At 40.8% G+C, this 21,008-nt stretch overlaps 1 protein-coding gene across 2 annotated transcripts in view; it reads right to left on the bottom strand.

Annotated features, from left to right (window-relative positions):
- Nucleotides 1-21,008, bottom strand: part of LOC124552408 (plectin-like) — a 219,495-nt gene that overhangs the window by 17,124 nt on the left and 181,363 nt on the right. For both annotated transcript variants that reach the window (XM_047126671.1, XM_047126672.1), the window contains exons 14-15: nucleotides 12,984-13,253; nucleotides 7,082-7,249 (exon numbers count right to left, since the gene is read on the bottom strand). In XM_047126671.1, coding sequence (XP_046982627.1) covers nucleotides 7,082-7,249; nucleotides 12,984-13,253 — 438 coding nt within the window. The remainder of the gene's footprint in view (nucleotides 1-7,081; nucleotides 7,250-12,983; nucleotides 13,254-21,008) is intronic.

Genomic DNA, 21,008 nt, shown 5'->3' with positions numbered 1-21,008 from the left:
AGCGATAGAAATACACCATTTGTTGCAATATGCTTGGGACAACAGTACATTTTCAGGCAGACAAACTTTAGAAATTACAGTAGTTACAATTTTCAACAACAGATGGCGCTGCGGTCTGGGAAACTCTATAGTACGATATTTTCCACATATCCACCATGCGTAGCAATAATATGGCGTAGTCTCTGAATGAAATTACCCGAAACCTCTGACAATGTGTCTGGCGGAATGGCTTCACATGCAGATGAGATGTACTGCTTCAGCTGTTCAATTGTTTCTGGATTCTGGCGGTACACCTGGTCTTTCAAGTGTCCCCACAGAAAGAAGTCACAGGGGTTCATGTCTGGCGAATAGGGAGGCCAATCCACGCCGCCTCCTGTATGTTTCGGATAGCCCAAAGCAATCACACGATCATCGAAATATTCATTCAGGAAATTAAAGACGTCGGCCGTGCGATGTGGCCGGGCACCATCTTGCATAAACCACGAGGTGTTCGCAGTGTCGTCTAAGGCAGTTTGTACTGCCACAAATTCACGAAGAATGTCCAGATACCGTGATGCAGTAATCGTTTCGGATCTGAAAAATGGGCCAATGATTCCTTTGGAAGAAATGGCGGCCCAGACCAGTACTTTTTGAGGATGCAGGGACGATGGGACTGCAACATGGGGCTTTTCGGTTCCCCATATGCACCAGTTCTGTTTATTGACAAAGCCGTCCAGGTAAAAATAAGCTTCGTCAGTAAACCAAATGCTGCCCACATGCATATCGCCGTCATCAATCCTGTGCACTATATTGTTAGCGAATGTCTCTCGTGCAGCAATGGTAGCGGCGCTGAGGGGTTGCCGCGTTTGAATTTTGTATGGATAGAGGTGTAAACTCTGGCGCATGAGACGATACGTGGACGTTGGCGTCATTTGGACCGCAGCTGCAACACGGCGAACGGAAAACCGAGGCCGCTGTTGGATCACCTGCTGCACTAGCTGCGCGTTGCCCTCTGTGGTTGCCGTACGCGGTCGCCCTACCTTTCCAGCACGTTCATCCGTCACGTTCCCAGTCCGTTGAAATTTTTCAAACAGATCCTTTATTGTATCGCTTTTCGGTCCTTTTGTTACATTAAACCTCCGTTGAAAACTTCGTCTTGTTGCAACAACACTGTGTTCTAGGCGGTGGAATTCCAACACCAGAAAAATCCTCTGTTCTAAGGAATAAACCATGTTGTCTACAGCACACTTGCACGTTGTGAACAGCACACGCTTACAGCAGAAAGACGACGTACAGAATGGCGCACCCATGGACTGCGTTGTCTTCTATATCTTTCACATCACTTGCAGCGCCATCTGTTGTTGAAAATTGTAACTATTGTAATTTCGAAAGTTTGTCCGCCTGAAAATATACTGTTGTCCCAAGCATATTGCAACAAACAGTGTATTTCTATCGCTGCTCGTTTAGTTTTTATTGCCGTTTCAAATATACCGGTCATTTTTGAAACACCCTGTAGGTGCTACCCTCTGTCAAGATGACAGTGACAATGGAGTATATCATCAATTTCCATATCTACATCTATACTCTGCTAATAATACTAAAGCACACGGAAGAGGGCACTCCTCATTGTACAAGTTATTAGAGCTTCTTCGCATCCATTCATGTTTGTATTGTGGGAAGAATGATTGGTTAAATGTGTCTGTACACACTTTAGTTTGTCTGATCTTGTCTTTACGACACACATGGAAGCCATACAAGGGGGATGTAGCAAAGTCCTAGGTTCTTCACTTCCTGAAACTTTGTAAGTAAACCTTCATGGTGTAGTTTGTGTCTGTTTTCAAGTGTCTCCCAGTTGAGTTATTTCAGCATCTTCAGGAAGATCTCCAGTGTATGAAACAAATCTTTTTCTTAAAGAACTGATCTATTGTCAAGTATGAATCTCATATTTTTGGAATATTTTATACTGTTTTCATAATGTTCAGCATGCATATAACTGGTTTGTTACACCACCACAATATTGATGTGGATTTATGGCAATAATTTGCTGAAGCCAGTAAAGTGAATGTCCATTGTAATTAGATGAACCTGACATAACAAATTATTATATAAATAAATCTATGTCCATTCAAGCTGTCCTCCTTAGTATACATTCCATATTACCTATTCCTACTTGATACAGTTTCAACACACTTCATCAATATTCTATGATGGGTCATATGAGTATAAGCTATCTCTTTTGTAGACAAATGAACTAAAGTCAGTCACTTTATTTACCTACAAAAGATCTATATGAACATTCAGTTTTTTACCCCTTCAGAATTGTACACACAGGTGTTTGTATGACTTGACCAATTCCATTTGCGACTCATTGATACTGTAGTAATAGGATATTACTTCCTTTGTGCAGTGCACAATTTTACATTTCTGAACACTGAAAGTAAGTTACCTGTCATTGCACAACTTTGTAATCTTAACAAGATCTGATTGAATGTTTGTGCACCTTTTTCAGATAGAACTTCATTATAAATATTTGTATCATCTACAAAATACTGAGGATTAACATACAACAGGAACAGCAAGGGTCCCAAAGCACTTCTCTGGTGCATGCCTGAAGTTACTTGTATATCTGTCAATGACTATCCATCCAAGATAATATGTTGCATCCTTCCTTCCAAGAAACACTCAATGCAGTCACAAATTTCATGTGATCAACAATATTATTGTACCTTCAGTAATAGTTGTATGTATAGTACTGAGTCAAATGTTTTTCAGAAGTCAAGAAGTACTGCATCTACCCAACTGTCTCAACCCAAGGCTTTCACTGTTTCATCCCAAAAAAGCACATGTTGGTTTCCACATGACTGATATTATCAGAATCCATTCTGGTTGACATGTAGGAGAACATTCAGCTTGAGATACCTCGTTATGTTTGAGCTCAGAATATGTTCTAAAATTCTACAGCAAATGGATGTCAAGGATTTTTTCATAATGTGGGGCCACAGTCATAATATACTTGTTTAAAGTCAGTACTGCCATTAGACTGTTTTTTGTTTGCAGTGTTACATCTGCATGATCGTGATTTCGGCTTAAAATGCCATTATCAAGTGTTTTAATGTCGTACAGTGCGTAAGATGGCATACTGTCATATTTCAAATATACTATTAGACACATTGTCCAAGGGTCTTGATCCTGTCATGCTTGGTGCAGTGTTTAAAGAGCAGTTCAGATTCTCCAGCCAGTCTCTTGGCAAGTCCTACCTCACTAAGTAGCATACGTTGGGAAAGACAGGAGTTGTCCATACATTGTAAGTGCCTGAGCTATAGCCAGAATTCATTGAGAGTGCTAATACCTTTTCAGTATTACAGTCCCTCCACATTACGCCTGGAACATTTCATAAGCAACACAGATGAAAGTTATTGGACTTACAGTCTCATTTAGCATATGATGTCCAAATCTTGGCTCCATAAAAGAGGGTGCTCAGTTTACATACTTGATAAACAATTATTTTTGTGGTACCATGAGGAGATTGTTGTCTTGAACTCTAGTGTGGAGCATCCTGGAAGTGTTGGCCACTTTGCCATTTCTCATGTTTATCTCGTCATCCAGAGAGGGATCTAACACTAGAGAACTTAGGTAGCAGAATTTGTCAACTACATGCAGTGGAGAGCTATCCAGTTTTATAACAGACATGATCGTGTACCCCTGCGCCATAACCACCATCTTCCTTACATCCACTAATACTACATCATCTCACCTTAAAATATTATGTCTTCTATGTGAATAAAGATAGATATTTTGGATGGATTTTAACTTATACATTGAAACTAGAAGTTAAATAAATTGTCATTGCTATTCTCAGTAGAGTTGTATATGTTTCTCCATTTTGATTCAGCAATATTTGGAACTGACAGCCTCGCTTCCAAAATTCATTGGCATGCAATCACATGGCCAATGGTTTAACCATTACATGCTCACCACACATCTTTAGGCATAGAGATTATCATCAGTACAGGAGCACAAGCAATCAACACTTAAAGAATGTAAAAAGTCTCCTAGTCGCAGCCATATCAGCATGTGACAAAAACGAGGTGCGAGCTCATCAAAAACCTATGAGTCATCTTGCTCTTCGTCAGGTAACTGTTCAAGAAGGCATTCTCATGTGCAGGATGTCAACATAGGCTGATATGAGGCTCCTGCTAAGACTCCCATCATCTCTTGTGGGCTAATGATGCAGGAACCATCTAAGCAGTCATTCATATGACATATATTCGAATGAATAATGGTATAATGAGAACTACCATCTGTCACATATTTCAAAGCTGTTTTCAGAGTACATGTAAATGTAAGTATACAAACTACTTCCCAACCACAAGATCTGTTTGTTTGCCTGCGGGATATAAGGCAACTTGTATCGTCATCAAGACACCACCCCAGCGGTCCTCAATTGTGTTGGAATGGACTGTTTTATGTTTTACAGAAACAGCTGCTCTTCCACTGTCCCCAAGTCACCTGATCTCCATGCTACTGAGCACATATGTGAGAGTCACAGATATAATACATAAGCTGGGGTGGAAATCATTAAAAGAAAGGCATTTTTTTGCTGTGGCAAGATCTTTTCTCAAAATTCCAATCACCAACTTTTTCCTCCAAGTGCAAAAATGTTTTGTTGACACCTTCCTGTGTAGGGAGATATGATTATCATAATAAAATCAGAGAAATTGGAACACACACACAAAGGTTTAAATGATCATTTTTCCCATGCACTGCTTAAGTGTGTCACTGTACAGAAATACTCTGGAGTTGGTTCGATGAATCCTCTGCCTAGCACTGAAGTGTAAATTGCATGGGAGTCATGTAGACATAAATGAGAGACATCACAGAATGAGTTGCACGAGTCTTATATTCAGATCTGACCAATTCATTGAGCTGCAAGTGACAGTTAACCATACTGAGTGAGCTGGTGGGGTAGTTAAGACGCTGGAGTCGCATATTGCTGCAGCATGATCCACAACACCCACCCCCATCCATACAGTGAGGTCTTCCACAGTTTCTCTTGACATCTTCCCCAGTTTCTGTCAGTCAGTTGAGATGAATACTAGGATAAATGTAAATGTCGTGTGACTAGGGCCTCCCGTTTGGTAGACCATTCTCCGGGTGCAAGTCTTTTGATCTGACGTCACTTTGGCAACTTGCACATTGATGGGGATGAAATGATGATCATTAGGACAACACAACACCCAGTCCCTGAGCGGAGAAAATCTCCGACCCAGCCGGGAATCGAACCCGGGCCCTTAGGATTGACATTCAGTCGCGCTGACGACTCAGCTAATGGGGGTGGACAATACTAGGATGCCTCAATCGGAATATGTGCTCTATCTCCAGTGATGCAGTCATTGACTGCACGTCATACCCAAATCCTAGTTCCTTCCTTCTAACTGAGCAGCCACGAATCTGGACAGTTCCCAGTCAATCTTTCGGATGCCACATGACATTTGCATTCACCATCACAAGGGCAAAAGAGGACTGCTCGTGAGGGCAGAGAGAAACTAAATAAATACACTACTAGCCATTAAAATTGTGACACCACAAAGATGACGTGCTACAGACGCGAAATTTAAACGACAGGAAGAAGATGCTGTGATATGCAAATGAATAGCTTTTCAGACCATTCACACAAGGTTGGCACTGGTGGCGACACCTACAACATGCTGATATGAGGAAAGTTTCCAACCGATTTCTCATACACAAACAGCAGTTGACCGGCATTGCCTGGTGAAATGTTGTTGTGATGCCTCGTCTAAGGAGGAGAAATGCGTACCATCATGTTTCCGACTTTGATACAGGTCGGACTGGAGCCTATCGCAATTGTGGTTTTTCGTATCGCGACATTGCTGCTCGTGTTGGTTGAGATCCAATGACTGTTAGCAGAATATGGAATCGGTGGGTTCAGCAGGGTAATAAGGAACGCTGTGCTGGATCCCAACAGCCTCGTATCACTAGCAGTTGAGATGACAGGAATCTTATCTGCATGGCTGTAACGGATCGTGCAGCCACGTCTCTATCCCTGATGGGGACATTTGCAAGACAACAACCATCTGCACAAACAGTTCGATGATGTTTGCAGCAGCATGGACTATCAGCTCGGAGACCAAGGCTGCGGTTACACTTGATGCTGCATCACAGACAGGAGCGTTTGCATTGGTGTACTCAATGATGAACTTGGGTGCACAAGTGGCAAAGCGTCATTTTTTCGGATGAATCCAGGTTCTGTTTTCAGCATCATGGTGGTCACATCCGTGTTTGGCGTCATCCTGGTGAACGCACATTGGAAGCATGTATTCGTCTTCGCCATACTGGCGTATCACCCAGCGTGATGGTATGGGTTGCCATTGGTTACACGTCTCGGTCACCTCTTATTCTCATTGATGGCACTTTACTTTGAACAGTGGACGTTACATTTCAGATGTGTTATGACCCATGGCTCTACCATTCATTCGATCCCTGCGAAATGCACGGCCACATGTTGCAGGTCCTGTACAGGCCTTTCTGGATACAGAAAATGTTTGACTACTGCCCTCGCTAGCACATTCTCCAGATCTCTCACCAATTGAAAATGTCTGGTCAATGGTGGCCGAGCAACTGGCTCCTCACAATACGCCAGTCACTACTCTTGATGAACTGTGGTATCGTGTTGAAGCTGCATGGGCAACTGTACTTGTACATGCCATCCAAGCTCTGTTTGACTCAATGCCCAGACGTATCAAGGCCATTATTACGGCCAGAGGTGGTTGTTCTGGGTACTGATTTCTCAGGATCTATGCTATCAAATTGCGTGGAAATGTAATCACATGTCAGTTCTAGTATAATATATTTGTCCAATGAATACCCGTTTATCATTTGCATTTCATCTTGGTGTAGCAATTTTAATGGCCAGTAGTGTAAGTGAGTTTTCATCTCTCAGTCTCTGTGCCAATAGAGGTTATTTTTATAGTGGAAATTGGGGCAGACAATGTCTGAACAAAATTGTGAGGACAATAGTTTCAGGATGGCTGAGAGGAGACAGTTCTGTGACAGAGAGGTGTGAGTGGCAGGTGGTGCCTACCATGGAGACGGTGGCACAGCTGTCGGGGTCGTCATCGTCACCATCCCCCTCGCTGTGGGTGGGTCCGCTGCTGGGATCCTCCGCGTCTTCTTCCTCCACCCCCACCTCCACCTCCAGTGGTGTGCACTCCTCAGCCACAGGCGAGCAGCTACCTCCGGACGGCGTCTCCTGCAAATTGCACCAGGTTTGCTGCTCAGTGCTGGTCGTGTAGACTGAAATGAGGGCTGTCTCAGCTGTCTGAGACACTTCCAGTACTGAGTGTGTGGTCTGTGGCACATAGTACTGATTCACAGCTGATGCGTATCTCAGGGACAATCCTTCTCAGAACTAAGGTAAATAGACAAAGGAAGCATGTACCAAACAGATCACAAATTTTGCTCATTTTTCACATGGTTGTAGCATATGTGGTGTATGTAGTATACGGGGTGGTCCATTGATAATGACTGGGCCAAATATCTCATGAAATAAGCATCAAATGAAAAAGTGGTCCAACTAAAGCATTCATATTTCTTTACGTACTACACGAATATGATATAAAAAATGGGGGTTCCTATTTTAAAAAAACGCTGTTGATATCCGTTTGACCTATGGCAGCGCTATCTAGCTGCCAACCATAGTGCCATCTGGTTTCCCCCTTCAAGCTAGACAAGTTTCGTTCTTTGTAGTTTTTTCGTTTGACACTTATTTCGTGAGATGTTTGGCCCGGTCACGATCAATGGACCATCCTGTATACAATATACATGTTCAAAGATTCCAAATGAAAAAAGAATAAAACGAGGAAGAATGAAAGCAAATTACAATTGTAGTACAGTGTTTAAAATTATGTTCAAAGGATTAGAAATTAAACAAAAAATTTAACTCAGTTAACTGAATAAAAGTAATGAGCACTGTCATTTCGATAACGATGTAAAAAAATTATACCTTGCTCACTAGGATTCAAACCCACAATCTTCAGCATAATAACGAAATGACTTAATTCCTCCACTATTCTGTAAAAAAAAAAAAAAAAAAAAAAAAAAAAAAAAAAAAAAAAAAAAAAAAAAAGTCTTCCATCGCACTGAAATGCACTGAATTACAACACCATATAAATGTTGATGCACAGTTTAACCATTATTAATCTATCCTTTAAATTATTTACATTAATCAAGAATTTAATAGCAGAGATAATATACGGTCCAGTCACATTAATGTGACCACCGCCTATCTTCACTGTGAACTTGCAATATCTACTCACAGATGGCAGGGGCAGCACTAGCAGTGGGGGGGTATATAAAGTGTTTCAGAGGAACACAGGAAACAGTGCAGTCATTGCCGTAATGCAATTAATTTGACATCCAAAAGGGCACAATTATTGGCTTTCAGGCCAAAGGTGGAAGCATTCCTAAAATGACTTAAGTTTGTAAACTGTTCACTTGCCTCCAGTATATCATGTGTAGGAAAATGGTGCTATCCAAAACCAGTGCTGAGGCAACCGTGGCACACCACAAGCCACAAATGGCACAGGATTAGTCGAGCGGTCTAAGGCGCTGCAGTCATTGTCTGTGCGGCTGGTCCCGGCGGAGGTTTGAGTCCTCCCTCGAGCATGGGTGTGTGTGTTTGTCCTTAGGATAATTTAGGTTAAGTAGTGTGTAAGCTTAGGGACTGATGACCTTAGCAGTTAAGTCCCATAAGATTTCACACAAATGGCAGGGGTGAACAACACCTGCGGAGATGTGTCGGGAAAATAGATGTGCAACTGTTGAGCAGCTGACATCATAGATGAACCGAGGGGCTACCAACAGTGTGTCCTCAAGAAATGTTCAGCGAAGTTGCTGTGTATTAGCCTCCGAAGCAGGTTCCTGGTTTGTGCACCCGTGCTGACTTTGTTCATCAGCAACAAAAGCTGGAATTCACACGTCAACAACTGGACATCTAATGAGTCACACCAGATGGTCTTTCCAGATGAATCATGTTTCGTGCTCCATCGGAAAAATGGCTGTTGGTGTTTAGGGCGGTGCAACAATAGTCGTAAGGGTCCAGGTCAGAGGAGGTAGCATTATGGACTGGGGTATGTTTTTGTGGCATTCCCTGGGTGGTATCGTCATTCTGAAAAGCACAGTAGATCAACACAAGTATGCATCTATCCTTGGGGATGAGGTTCACCCTTACATGCAGTTTGTTTTTCCTCGGCACAATGGCATCTACCTGCAGGACAATGCAACTTGTCACACAGCTCGCAGTGTATAAGTGTAGTTCAAAGAGAACCAGGATGAGATTACTATACTCCCCTCGCCACTAAAGTCTCCAGATTTAAACTCAGCCGGCCAGGGTGGCAGAGCGGTTCTAGGCGCTACTGTCTGGAACCGCTCGACCGCTATGGTCGCAGGTTCAAATCCTGCCTCGGGCATGGATGTGTGTGATGACCTTAGGTTAGTTAGGTTTAAGTAGTTCTAAGTTCTAGGGGACTGATGACCTTAGAAGTTAAGTCCCATAGTGCTCAGAGCCATTTGAACCATCTGAGCCGTTTAAACTCAGTCAATAATCTGTGGGACAACTTTGATCAGGGTGTTTGCGCCACGCAACCTCAGCCACGAAACCTAGTACCGGTGGCCATGACACTGGAATTGACAGGCTCTGTGTCTCTGTCAGTACCTTCCAGAGCCTCGTCAATTTACTGTGTGTCTGAATTGTACGCGGTGGTTATTCACAGTTTTGACAGGTGGTCTTATTAATCTGGCAGGACCATACAAATAGCTGATTATAGCAGTTTACATTATGTACCCACAAGAACATTTTCTTTGAATAAAAAACATAAATTGTTTTTAAGTTTTTCTAGCACAATGTTTTCTTTATGCTGTTTTATCATACAGGGTTATTACAAATGATTGAAGCGATTTCACAGCTCTACAATAACTTTATTATTTGAGATATTTTCACAATGCTTTGCACACACATATAAAAACTCAAAAAGTTTTTTTAGGCATTCACAAATGTTCGATATGTGCCCCTTTAGTGATTCGGCAGACATCAAGCCGATAATCAAGTTCCTCCCACACTCGGCGCAGCATGTCCCCGTCAATGAGTTCGAAAGCATCGTTGATGCGAGCTCACAGTTCTGGTATGTTTCTTGGTAGAGGAGGTTTAAACACTGAATCTTTCACATAACCCCACAGAAAGAAATCACATGGGGTTAAGTTGGGAGAGCGTGGAGGCCGTAACATGAATTGCTGATCGTGATCTCCACCACGACCGATCCATCAGTTTTCCAATCTCCTGTTTAAGAAATGCCGAACATCGTGATGGAAGTGCGGTGGAGCACCATCCTGTTGAAAGAAGAAGTCGGCGCTGTCGGTCTCCAGTTGTGGCATGAGCCAATTTTCCAGCATGTCCAGATACATGTGTCCTGTAACGTTTTTTACGCAGAAGAAAAAGGGGCCGTAAACTTTAAACCGTGAGATTGCACAAAACACGTTAACTTTTGGTGAATTGCGAATTTGCTGCACGAATGCATGAGGATTCTCTACCACCCAGATTCGCACATTGTGTCTGTTCACTTCACCATTAAGAAAAAAATGTTGCTTCATCACTGAAAACAAGTTTCGCACTGAACACATCCTCTTCCATGAGCTGTTGCAACCGCGCCGAAAATTCAAAGCGTTTGACTTTGTCATCAGGTGTCAGGGCTTGTAGCAATTGTAAACGGTAAGGCTTCTGCTTTAGCCTTTTCCGTAAGATTTTCCAAACCATCGGCTGTGGTACGTTTAGCTCCCTGCTTGCTTTATTCGTCGACTTCCGCGGGCTACGCGTGGAACTTGCCCGCACGCGTTCAACCGTTTCTTCGCTCACTGCAGGCCGACCCGTTGATTTCCCCTTACAGAGGCATCCAGAAGCTTTAAACTGCGCATACCATCGCCGAATGGAGTTAGCAGTTGGTGGATCTTTGTTGAACTTCGTCCTGAAGTGTCGTTGCACTGTTATGACTGACTGATGTGAGTGCATTTCAAGCACGACATACGCTTTCTCGGCTCCTGTCGCCATTTTGTCTCACTGCGCTCTCGAGCGCTCTGGCGGCGGAAACCTGAAGTGCGGCTTCAGCTGAACAAAACCTTATGAGTTTTTCCTCGTGTCTGTAGTGCGTCGTGACCGTATGTCAATGAATTGAGCTACAGTGAATTTATGAAATCGCTTCAATCATTTGTAATAGCCCTGTACTGTTTATATAGTTGTTACAAGGAGATGGCATGAGTGTGGGGTCAGGGATTTGTCCGAAATTTTGTGTGGTGAAAGAAGACCCTCACGTGGTTAAAATATTAGGACGCACTACTCAGAAAATCCTGAGAAAAATTGATCCAAAGTTTCTTAGGTGCCTTATTAGTATAAAATGTTAGTCCATTGCTGAGCTGCCGTCTGGCCTAGATGGTTAGGGCTCAGATTCGGACTCTTCCACCAGAGGTCTTGGGTTCGATTCCTCCTCTGATACTTTTTTTCCTTCTGTTTCATTTTCTTTTGTTATTCCACTAATTATTCAAAAAGTTTCCCAAACCTACATTATTTTAGCTAAAGAACGTAAAGTTTTTCATTCAATGAAAAATAATCTTGCTCATTGTTCTATTTCATTTTATGGGGTTTCAAGGTTTAATGGGGCTTTGTAAGGGTCCCCTTCGGATTATAACGGTCATCTGTGCATAGGACTGTGCGCGAGCCGTGAGAAGTAAATGGCAGTTTGTTTTTCAATTTCGTCGTGAACAGATGTGCCTGTTTCAAATTTGAACGTGTTATTCCGATCTGAGGTTAAACATGTCGACTGAAGAAGTTGCTGGCTCATCTGGAATAGGAGAAGAAATTCCTGAAGAACCCATTTGTAGTGGTCTATCGAAATTACAATTGAAAGACGCAGTGGTGTATTATGAAAAGCTTTGATGGAAAATAATTTAATTGCAAAAAAAGGATGTCGCCAATTGAAGAGAAAAGAATATCTTTCACAATGGGAGAAAGATATTAAAAGTGGTCATACGTGAATGGATAAATTTGAGGAGGTAGATTCGTGCATCTACGACCGTTTCATGGAAGCGAGACAGCAATATTAGCAAGTCACAACAAGAAATTTGCAGCAATGGGCATTGACTGCGGCTGCACAATTCGTCGATTTCAAATTCAAGGTGTCTGATCGATGGGTCACAGAAGCACACAACGCAAGATCATGAAACTGGTTTCGAAAAAAGAAGCAGTGTCAATCCAGGACATCCAGGCGTCTGCAGAAAACTTTCGTCAGCAGACATGCCGTTTAATCCCTCAATACCATGAGGATTATGTGATAACTACTGACCAAACAGGTAAATACATGTTTTCTGCGTACAAAATCTTTTTACTGATGTAAAATATCAACGAGCATGAGCTCGAATATTTTTCAGTGAATGAAAAACTTTCTGTTCTTCAGCTAAAAAATGTTTTAAAAATAATGTAGGTTTGGGAAACTTTTTGAATAATTGGTGGAATAACAAAAAAAAAAAAAAAAAAGAAAAAAGAAAAAAAAATGAAACAGAAAAAAAAAGTGCCAGAGGAGGAATCGAACCCGAGAGTTCTGGTGTAAAAGTCCGAGTCTGAGCCCTAACCTTCTAGGCCAGATGGCGGCTCGGCAATGGACTATCATTATATACTCATAAGGCACCTAAGAAACTTTGAATCAATTTTTCTCGGTATTTTCCGAGTAGCGCGTCCTAATATTTTAACCACATGAGGTGTTAGGGGTCCTCTTTCACCACACAAAATTTCGAACAAATCCCCAACCCCACGGTCATGCCATCTCCTTGTTAGATGTAAACTACAAATTATACAACAGAATTATAACTGTTTGATTTCTCTCTTTTACAGAAAATTCAAATTAATAAAGCTTTTCTCTCATAATTATATCCAGCTGCGTTACCTTGGCATCGTCACCGCTGTCAGAGAAGCAGCCACTCTCGGCAGAGCCGGCATCGCGCTGGCGGCGGCGTTCGGCGAACTCGGAGCGCAGCGCGCGCCACTCGACCTCGGACTGGGAGCTCTTCTGCCTGGCGCGCTGCCACGTCTCGCGGCACAGTGATAGCTCATCCCGCAACTCGCGGAGCATCTCCCGCTTGTGCTGCAGCTCGTGTCGCAGCAGCGTCTCGTGAGTGTGCAGTTGTCGGTGCTGTGCCCGCATCCGTCCCACCACCTGCCACACGCACGTTCACAAACATTCTGGTGTTAAAGACAATGAAACTGTTAACCGACTAGCAAAGAGTGGCATCGCAGAAGGAATAAATTTCTTTGTAAATTTACCTTATACAGACTCCGTAATAACTGTGACGAAAGATGCATTTGATGATTGGTAGAGGAAGGTGGTGTAAATGGCCAGGAAGGGAAAAGTGGCCATTGGTTATTTCTTGCCCTAAACAGCAGTGCCGTCTGCTGAGCAGTGGTCAGCCTAATTTTAATATACACTATCCTTGTTGTCAGCGAGTTTGAGAAAAGAAACTTGTTCCATTATTTTTTAGCAGAAACGTTCCTAATTTTCAGTTACCTTATATAATGTAAGCAATTTATATTATTCTTGTTACCCCACTTACGAACAGAGTAATACTTTTTATCTTGTCAACTCTTAAACAATGTCTTTTGGCCTACACAAATGCAGTTCCTTGTTGTTTCTTTCACTTTGGTTATTTGTATTGTGAACCGCTAATGCCGACATGATGTCTGAGTGGGAAAGGTGGCCCCACAACTTATCAGGTAAAATGGTCCAGTAAGGGTTTTGGAACACATGAGGCAATACTGACCTTATGTCTTATCTTAGAAGAAAGATTAAGGAAAGGCAAACCTACATTTCTAGCATTTGTAGACTTAGAGAAAGCTTTTGACAATGTTGACTGGAATACTCTCTTTCAGATTCTAAAGGTGGCAGGGGTAAAATACAGGGAGCAAAAGGCTATTTACAATTTGTACAGAAACCAGATGGCAGTTATAAGAGTCAAGGAGCATGAAAGGGGAGCAGTGGTTGGGAAGGGAGTGAGACAGGGTTGTAGCCTACCCCTGATGTTATTCAATCTGTATATTGTGCAAGCAGTAAAGGAAACAAAAGAAAAATTTGGAATTGGAATTAAAATCCATGGAGAAGAAATAAAAACTTTGACATTCACCGAAGACATTGTAATTCTGTCAGAGACAGCAAAGGACTTGGAAGAGCAGTTGAACAGAATGGGCAGTGTCTTGAAAGGAAGATATAAGATGAACATCAACAAAAGCAAAACGAGGATAATGGAATGTAGTTGAATTAAATTGGGTGATGCTGAGGGAGTTAGATTAGCAAATGAGACACTTAAAGTAGTAAAGGAGTTTTGCTATTTGGGGAGCAAAATAACTGATAATGGTTGAAGTAGCGAGGATATGAAATGTAGACTGGCAATGGCAAGGAAAGCGTTTCTCACGAAGAGAAATTTGTTAACATCGAGTATAGATTTAAGTGTGGAGATGTCGTTTCTGAAAGTATTTGTATTGAATGTAGCCATGTATGGAAGTGAAACATGCACGATAAATTGTTTGGACAAGAAGAGAATAGAAGCTTTCAAAATGTGGTGCTACAGAAGAATGCTGAAGATTAGATGGGTAGTTCACATAACTAGTGAGGAGGTTGTTGTTGTTGTTGTTGTTGTGGTCTTCAGTCCTGAGACTGGTTTGATGCAGCTCTCCATGCTACTCTATCATGTGCAAGCTTCTTCATCTCCCAGTACCTACTGCAAACTACATCCTTTTGAATCTGCTTAGTGTATTCATCTCTTGGTCTCCCTCTATGATTTTTACCCTCCACACTGCCCTCCAATGCTAAATTTGTGATCCCTTGATGCCTCAAAACATGTCCTACCAACCGATCCCTTCTTTTAGTCAAGTTGTGCCACAAACTTCTCTTCTCCCCAATCCTATTCAATACCTCCTCATTAGTTACGTGATCTACCCACCTTATCTTCAGCATTCTTCTGTAGCACCACATTTCGAAAGCTTCTATTCTCTTCTTGTTCATACTAGTTATCGTCCATGTTTCACTTCCATACATGGCTACACTCCATACAAATACTTTCAGAAACGACTTCCTGACACTTAAATCTATACTCGATGTTAACAAATTTCTCTTCTTCAGAAAGGAGATATTGAATAGAATTGGGGAGAAGAGGAGTTTGTGGCACAACTTGACTAGAAGAAGGGATCGGTTGGTAGAACATGTTCTGAGGCATCAAGGGATCACCAATGTAGTATTGGAGGGCAGCGTGGAGGGTAAAAATCGTAGAAGGAGACCAAGAGATGAATACACTAAGCAGACTCAGAAGGATGTAGGTTGCAGTAAGTACTGGGAGATGAAGAACCTTGGACAGGATAGGGTAGCATGGAGACCTACATCAAACTAGTCTCAGGACTGAAGACCACAACAACAACAACAACAACAACAACAACAAGGGTTAGTTACTTCCATATATCATCCACAATACCACAAATCAGACTGACTTCTAAATCCTTTCATATAAAAAGCTACCACCCACCATTCTGCCCCTTTGTGTCAATTTTGAATTATTTAATTCATATTATTTATAGATATAATAGAGGGAAACATTCCACGTAGGAAAAATATATCTAAAAACAAAGATGATGGGACTTACCAAATGAAAGTGCTGGCAGGTCGACAGACACACAAACAAACACAAACATACACACAAAATTCAAGCTTTCGCAACAAACTGTTGCCTCATCAGGAAAGAGGGAAGGAGAGGGAAAGACGAAAGGATGTAGGTTTTAAGGGAGAAGGTAAGGAGTCATTCCAATCCTGCGAGCGGAAAGACTTACCTTAGGGGGAAAAAAGGACAGGTATACACTCGCACACACACACATATCCATCCACACATATACAGACACAAGCAGACATATTTAAAGACCAAACCTGTGGGGAGCGGCTAAATTGATCAGTGATGTGCGAAAAATGGAAGTGGAAATAAAGTGAAAGTTATTAGAACTAGCCGAAATGGTTGTTTAATACGTGAAAGCAGCTGTTATTGAACTAGAAATGGTGGATTTTATAGCAGCGGTAGTGTTGAAAGCGGAAAATAAAATTTTTATGGTTATGGTTTGGAAGTGGGTTATGTATTATTGAGTATATATAGGCGGGATAAAATTGTATAATAGATTACGGTAAAAAGAGGAAGGTGAATACAAAGTGAGACTACTGGTAAAAACAGAAGAAGAAAATAAAGAGAAAAAGACGACAGGAAAGATTTCGAAATGCAACAGCGACAATAACAAACGTAATTGTTAGGTTCAACTTAATTATATGGTTATAATAGTGGGAAACATTCCACGTAGGAAAAATATTTCTAAAAACAAAGATGATGTGACTTACCAAATGAAAGTGCTGGCAGGTCGACAGACACACAAACAAACACAAACATACACACAAAATTCAAGCTTTCGCAACAAACTGTTGCCTCATCAGGAAAGAGGGAAGGAGAGGGAAAGACGAAAGGATGTAGGTTTTAAGGGAGAAGGTAAGGAGTCATTCCAATCCCGCGAGCGGAAAGACTTACCTTAGGGGGAAAAAAGGACGGGTATACACTCGCACACACACACATATCCATCCACACATATACAGACACAAGCAGACATATTTAAAGACCAAACCTGTGGGGAGCGGCTAAAATGATCAGTGATGTGCGAAAAACGGAAGTGGAAATAAAGTGAAAGTTATTAGAACTAGCCGAAATGGTTGTTATATTTGGCATAACACAAAAATCTCATTGAAAACTGTCTGTTCCAGCTGTGTGATATTGTTTCAGATGTAGGGCATCAAAATACACAGAAAATATGTCCAAAAATTAGAACAACAAACACGAGATGCTGTTGTGAAGACACGGGCCACATTACCCCTCATAGGTAGGCAAACCCTGCAATACATAAGCCTTCAGTAAAACTCATATAGTTCCTATATATTATTTACTTTTTCACAAACAACATATGGTGTGATACCTTATAACACGTTTATTCAAAATAAGTAAGCGGTAGCTTCTGTCAATTTCCTTAGAGTGACTGTTTTACCTCTACCTCCCCTGCTGATTCTCAGAAACCTCTTAGATGATAAAAGAACAAAACTTTGTAAGGAATCAAAAATGGATTGCCAAAAAATATGGTATTCAAAGCTAGATGTTTCACAATGACATACAACATCAATCATAAGAATGTGAAATGGATATTGGTGTTATCCTGCACATCACTACAGAATAAGAGTTTTAACCTCTCTGTATTGCAAAAGTCACCCCTCAGAATTAGTAGATCTAAATCATGTAATCCTCAGTTGTTCAAGACGTGCTATTAAGTGGACTAAATTCTAGAAGGAAACAGTTAAATTCGGAATTCCTCTTCCCAAAACTGTCACGAACCTGGCCAGGTAGCCAAAAATCTATATCCACATTGTAAGATACTTTCATGAGATGGATAGTCTTTCAATCTGGATTTGAGCTTAGGAAGTGATCAGGAATGGACTCATATGAATTTTTTAGGATGTTGTGATTGTTACCAAAAGTGCCATGGAAATATATCTGGGTGTAACATTGCAAATCAATATGGGATGGAATGAGCATGTGAGAAGTATGGTAGCGAAGGTGAATGGTCAGCTTCACTTTAATGAGCGAATTTTAGGAAAGAGTGGTTCACCTGTAAAGGAAACCATGCATTGGATGCTGGTGCAACGTATTCTTGAGTACTGCTCGAGTGTTTGGGATCTGTACCAGGCTGGACTGAAGGAAGACATCAAAGCAATTCAGAGGCATGCTGCTAGATTTCTTACTGGTAGGTTCAAACAATATGTAAGTGTTATGGAGATGCTTCAGGAACTCAAATGAGAATCCCTGGGGGGGAAGGCGACATACTTTTCAAGAAACACTATTGAGAAAATTTAGAGAACCAGCATTTTAAGCTGACTGCCGAATGATTCTACTGCCACCAACATACATTGCACGTAAGGACCACAAAAATAAGAAACTAAAAATTAGGGCTGATATGGAGGCATATAGAAAATTGTTTTTCCCTCACTCCATTTGCTAGTGGAACAGGAAAGGAAATGACAACTGGTACAGGGTCCCCTCCGCCTTGCACCATACTGTGGCTTGCAGAGTATCTTTGTAGATGTAGAAGAGAAGTTAGAACAAATTTTGTGGCAAAAATGCAAAGAATCTGGAATTATTCAACTTTACACTTTCCCAAATTTCCTCATTTAAGTATACATCTGTCACTTTCGCATTGAAGAATGTCCCAGCAGATAAGCACACGAACCTAAACAAGAAAAATTTGGATTACTATTTATTTATTGTATGGCTTCTGGTGCTGGGAGTCTCTGAAGGATGTTCAGTGTGCCTTAAATGCAGCTCCTTTCATTTAAGCTGAGGAGCTGCATCTTTAAGGGAACTGGAATCTCTCAAGAAAGAAAGGAATTTGGAAGGCACTGCCTGTAGCCTATAGTAAGAGAGAACAACCCCAGCACTTGCCTAAACTGAAAATGGAAAACCACAGAGAACCATTTTCGAGGTTGCCAGCAGATAGATTCGAACCACCTCATCTGTCAAATACATAGATTGCTAGCTCAGTGGTTCAATGAACAGAGCTAACCCAGTCAATGGCGAATTCGGAAAAACTGGTGAATGTACACTGTTTTAAAATAAAATAAAATGCATCACAACAAAGGATGGAGTTCTGATGGTGCATATTTTATTTTTAATTTTGCATATTTGATCATCTAATAATGCTTGAATGCAGGCATATTTTAAGATTTAATTGTGCATAGAATTCCTTTAGTCTTACAAGAGGGATGCAAAGCACACTCGGCTCAGATGAAATCGAACAGCCCACTGAAAAAAATCTTTTGGAAACAAATCAAACTATCAGATGTGCTGTTATCATATACACCACCTGCTCTCCACAAATCCCTCCCTATCATTCTGTATCAAACTGATTTTCATAACTGAGAAGATTACCAACTGCATGACCAGACTGGTTATTAGTTTGCCATTTGGGTAACTAAAGATAGAATTTTGAACAATTTTTTGTTAAAGAAATGCAACCATTGTTGGGCAATATTTTTGCTGATCAACGTGATTTTTGGGCAACAAAAGCAAATCCTAGTAAATTTTTATGCACTCATTTTAAAGTACTGTTATTTATAATGATGTTCACTGCTCCACTGCCTTGTGAAATACTGATGTATTGCAACCCCAAAGTTCTACCAGCCTCCAGATAATGACTCCAGGGCTAACATTAAACTGCTATAGATATGTAATTATGTTATTATAGTAGTGCACACATATTTTTAACTTAACATAAAGATAGTGGGTGGATCAAAATCAGTTTCCCTCTTCTTTCTGGTTACAAACTTATCCATTAGAAACTATCATAACAGCTTTTAGGACAAAAACAATAAACTGCAGTACTTACATTAAATTCAGCTGCAGGTAAGAAATGAACTGGTTAACAAAACAACAACTGAGCTCAAGTAAGGCCAACAACTGGTCTTAGCTAAAATAGGGATGGGCAACAGCCAATAGTGCTATGGCTGTATAGATAGTTTAAATCAGTGCTTTATTTGTAATAAAAAAAAAAAAAAGAGGTCCCGGTACTGTGACCTTCTGAGAGAGGGCAGGGGAGGGGGAGATGGGGGTGTTTTTAGTCATATTTAGTCGTCTTAAAACACTATTTTAAGGTTTTTTTATCAGAGATACTGTTACTGTGTATCACGACAAATCAAGCGCTGGTTTAAATCTGTTGACGGCTTTGTTCACTATCAATAGATTGTATCCCTTTCTCACTGTGTGATTCAAAATAAAAATACCTTTCAATTTCACTACATGGAAATTAGGTCGTGTGTAATTTGATTTAGGTTAAAGGGGGTCTAGATCCCCTGGACCCCCCATTTGGCTACGTCCTTGACAGGGCGTGATGAACACGAAAAGTTCATATGGGGCGCATTACAAGAAGTAAGAGGTTGACTGTTATCTTCAACATTGTTGGTTACAAAACAGATATTCACATGCAACATTTGCCATTACATACATTTTTATCAATCATTTATTGTCCTGTAGACATGCAGTTTTACAGATTATATGATGATTTTTTGTTTCCTCTTTTTAGCTATTGACAGCCAGAAGATGCAGAAGATGACTATTGGCTGATTGAAAACAATTGCAGCATGAAATGCTTCCATCATTGCATTGAGCATGAAATGCTCCCATCATTGCATTGTAAAACAACGCAACAAAATAAAAGGACCCATCATTCTGGAACACAGCATTAGATGTTCATATAGAATCATCAATGAAAATTTATATTAAGATATACTGTTAAAGAAATGTTAGTGAAGTCATCCAGTTAATCCCCAAGTCTTTAGAGAATCTGGCTCCCATGTTAATCCCCAAGTCTTTAGAGAATCTGGCTCCCATGTAGAAAACATCTCTAAACATCTGATTACAAAAGAGGTAATGTGTTAAATATCTGATGCCAAGAGTATAAGGTAGAAAAAGTTTAGAAAGGTTTAAAATTATATTTAAAATTTGTTGAGAGTCACTAAGTGTTTTCATTATCAGACCCTGGATGAGCATAGTATGGATGATTTGCACTCCATTTCAAACAAAAGCTAGTTTTTCATACACCCCAATTTTTATGACACCATATCTCCTGAACAACAATGATATAATTTTGCAGTTATGTTCAGTGGTATATGTGGATACAGTCTGCAAAATACATTGTGAATAGAGTTAGTAGTAAAGAAGTAATAAATTAAAACAACATGCCTGATGATGAAGTATTACTGCAGAAAAAGCAAAAATGTCATTTTGTGTTGTCATCAGTGAGAAAAAGTTTGGAAAACGTTTGAAATTATGTGTAAGGTTTGTTGGAACTGGGCGAGAAT

This window comes from Schistocerca americana, chromosome 10 (assembly GCF_021461395.2).
Source record: "Schistocerca americana isolate TAMUIC-IGC-003095 chromosome 10, iqSchAmer2.1, whole genome shotgun sequence".
Classification (NCBI taxonomy): Eukaryota; Metazoa; Arthropoda; class Insecta; order Orthoptera; family Acrididae; genus Schistocerca; species Schistocerca americana.
Note: the sequence above shows the minus strand (reverse complement) of the source record. Positions and strands in the feature narration are given on the sequence as shown.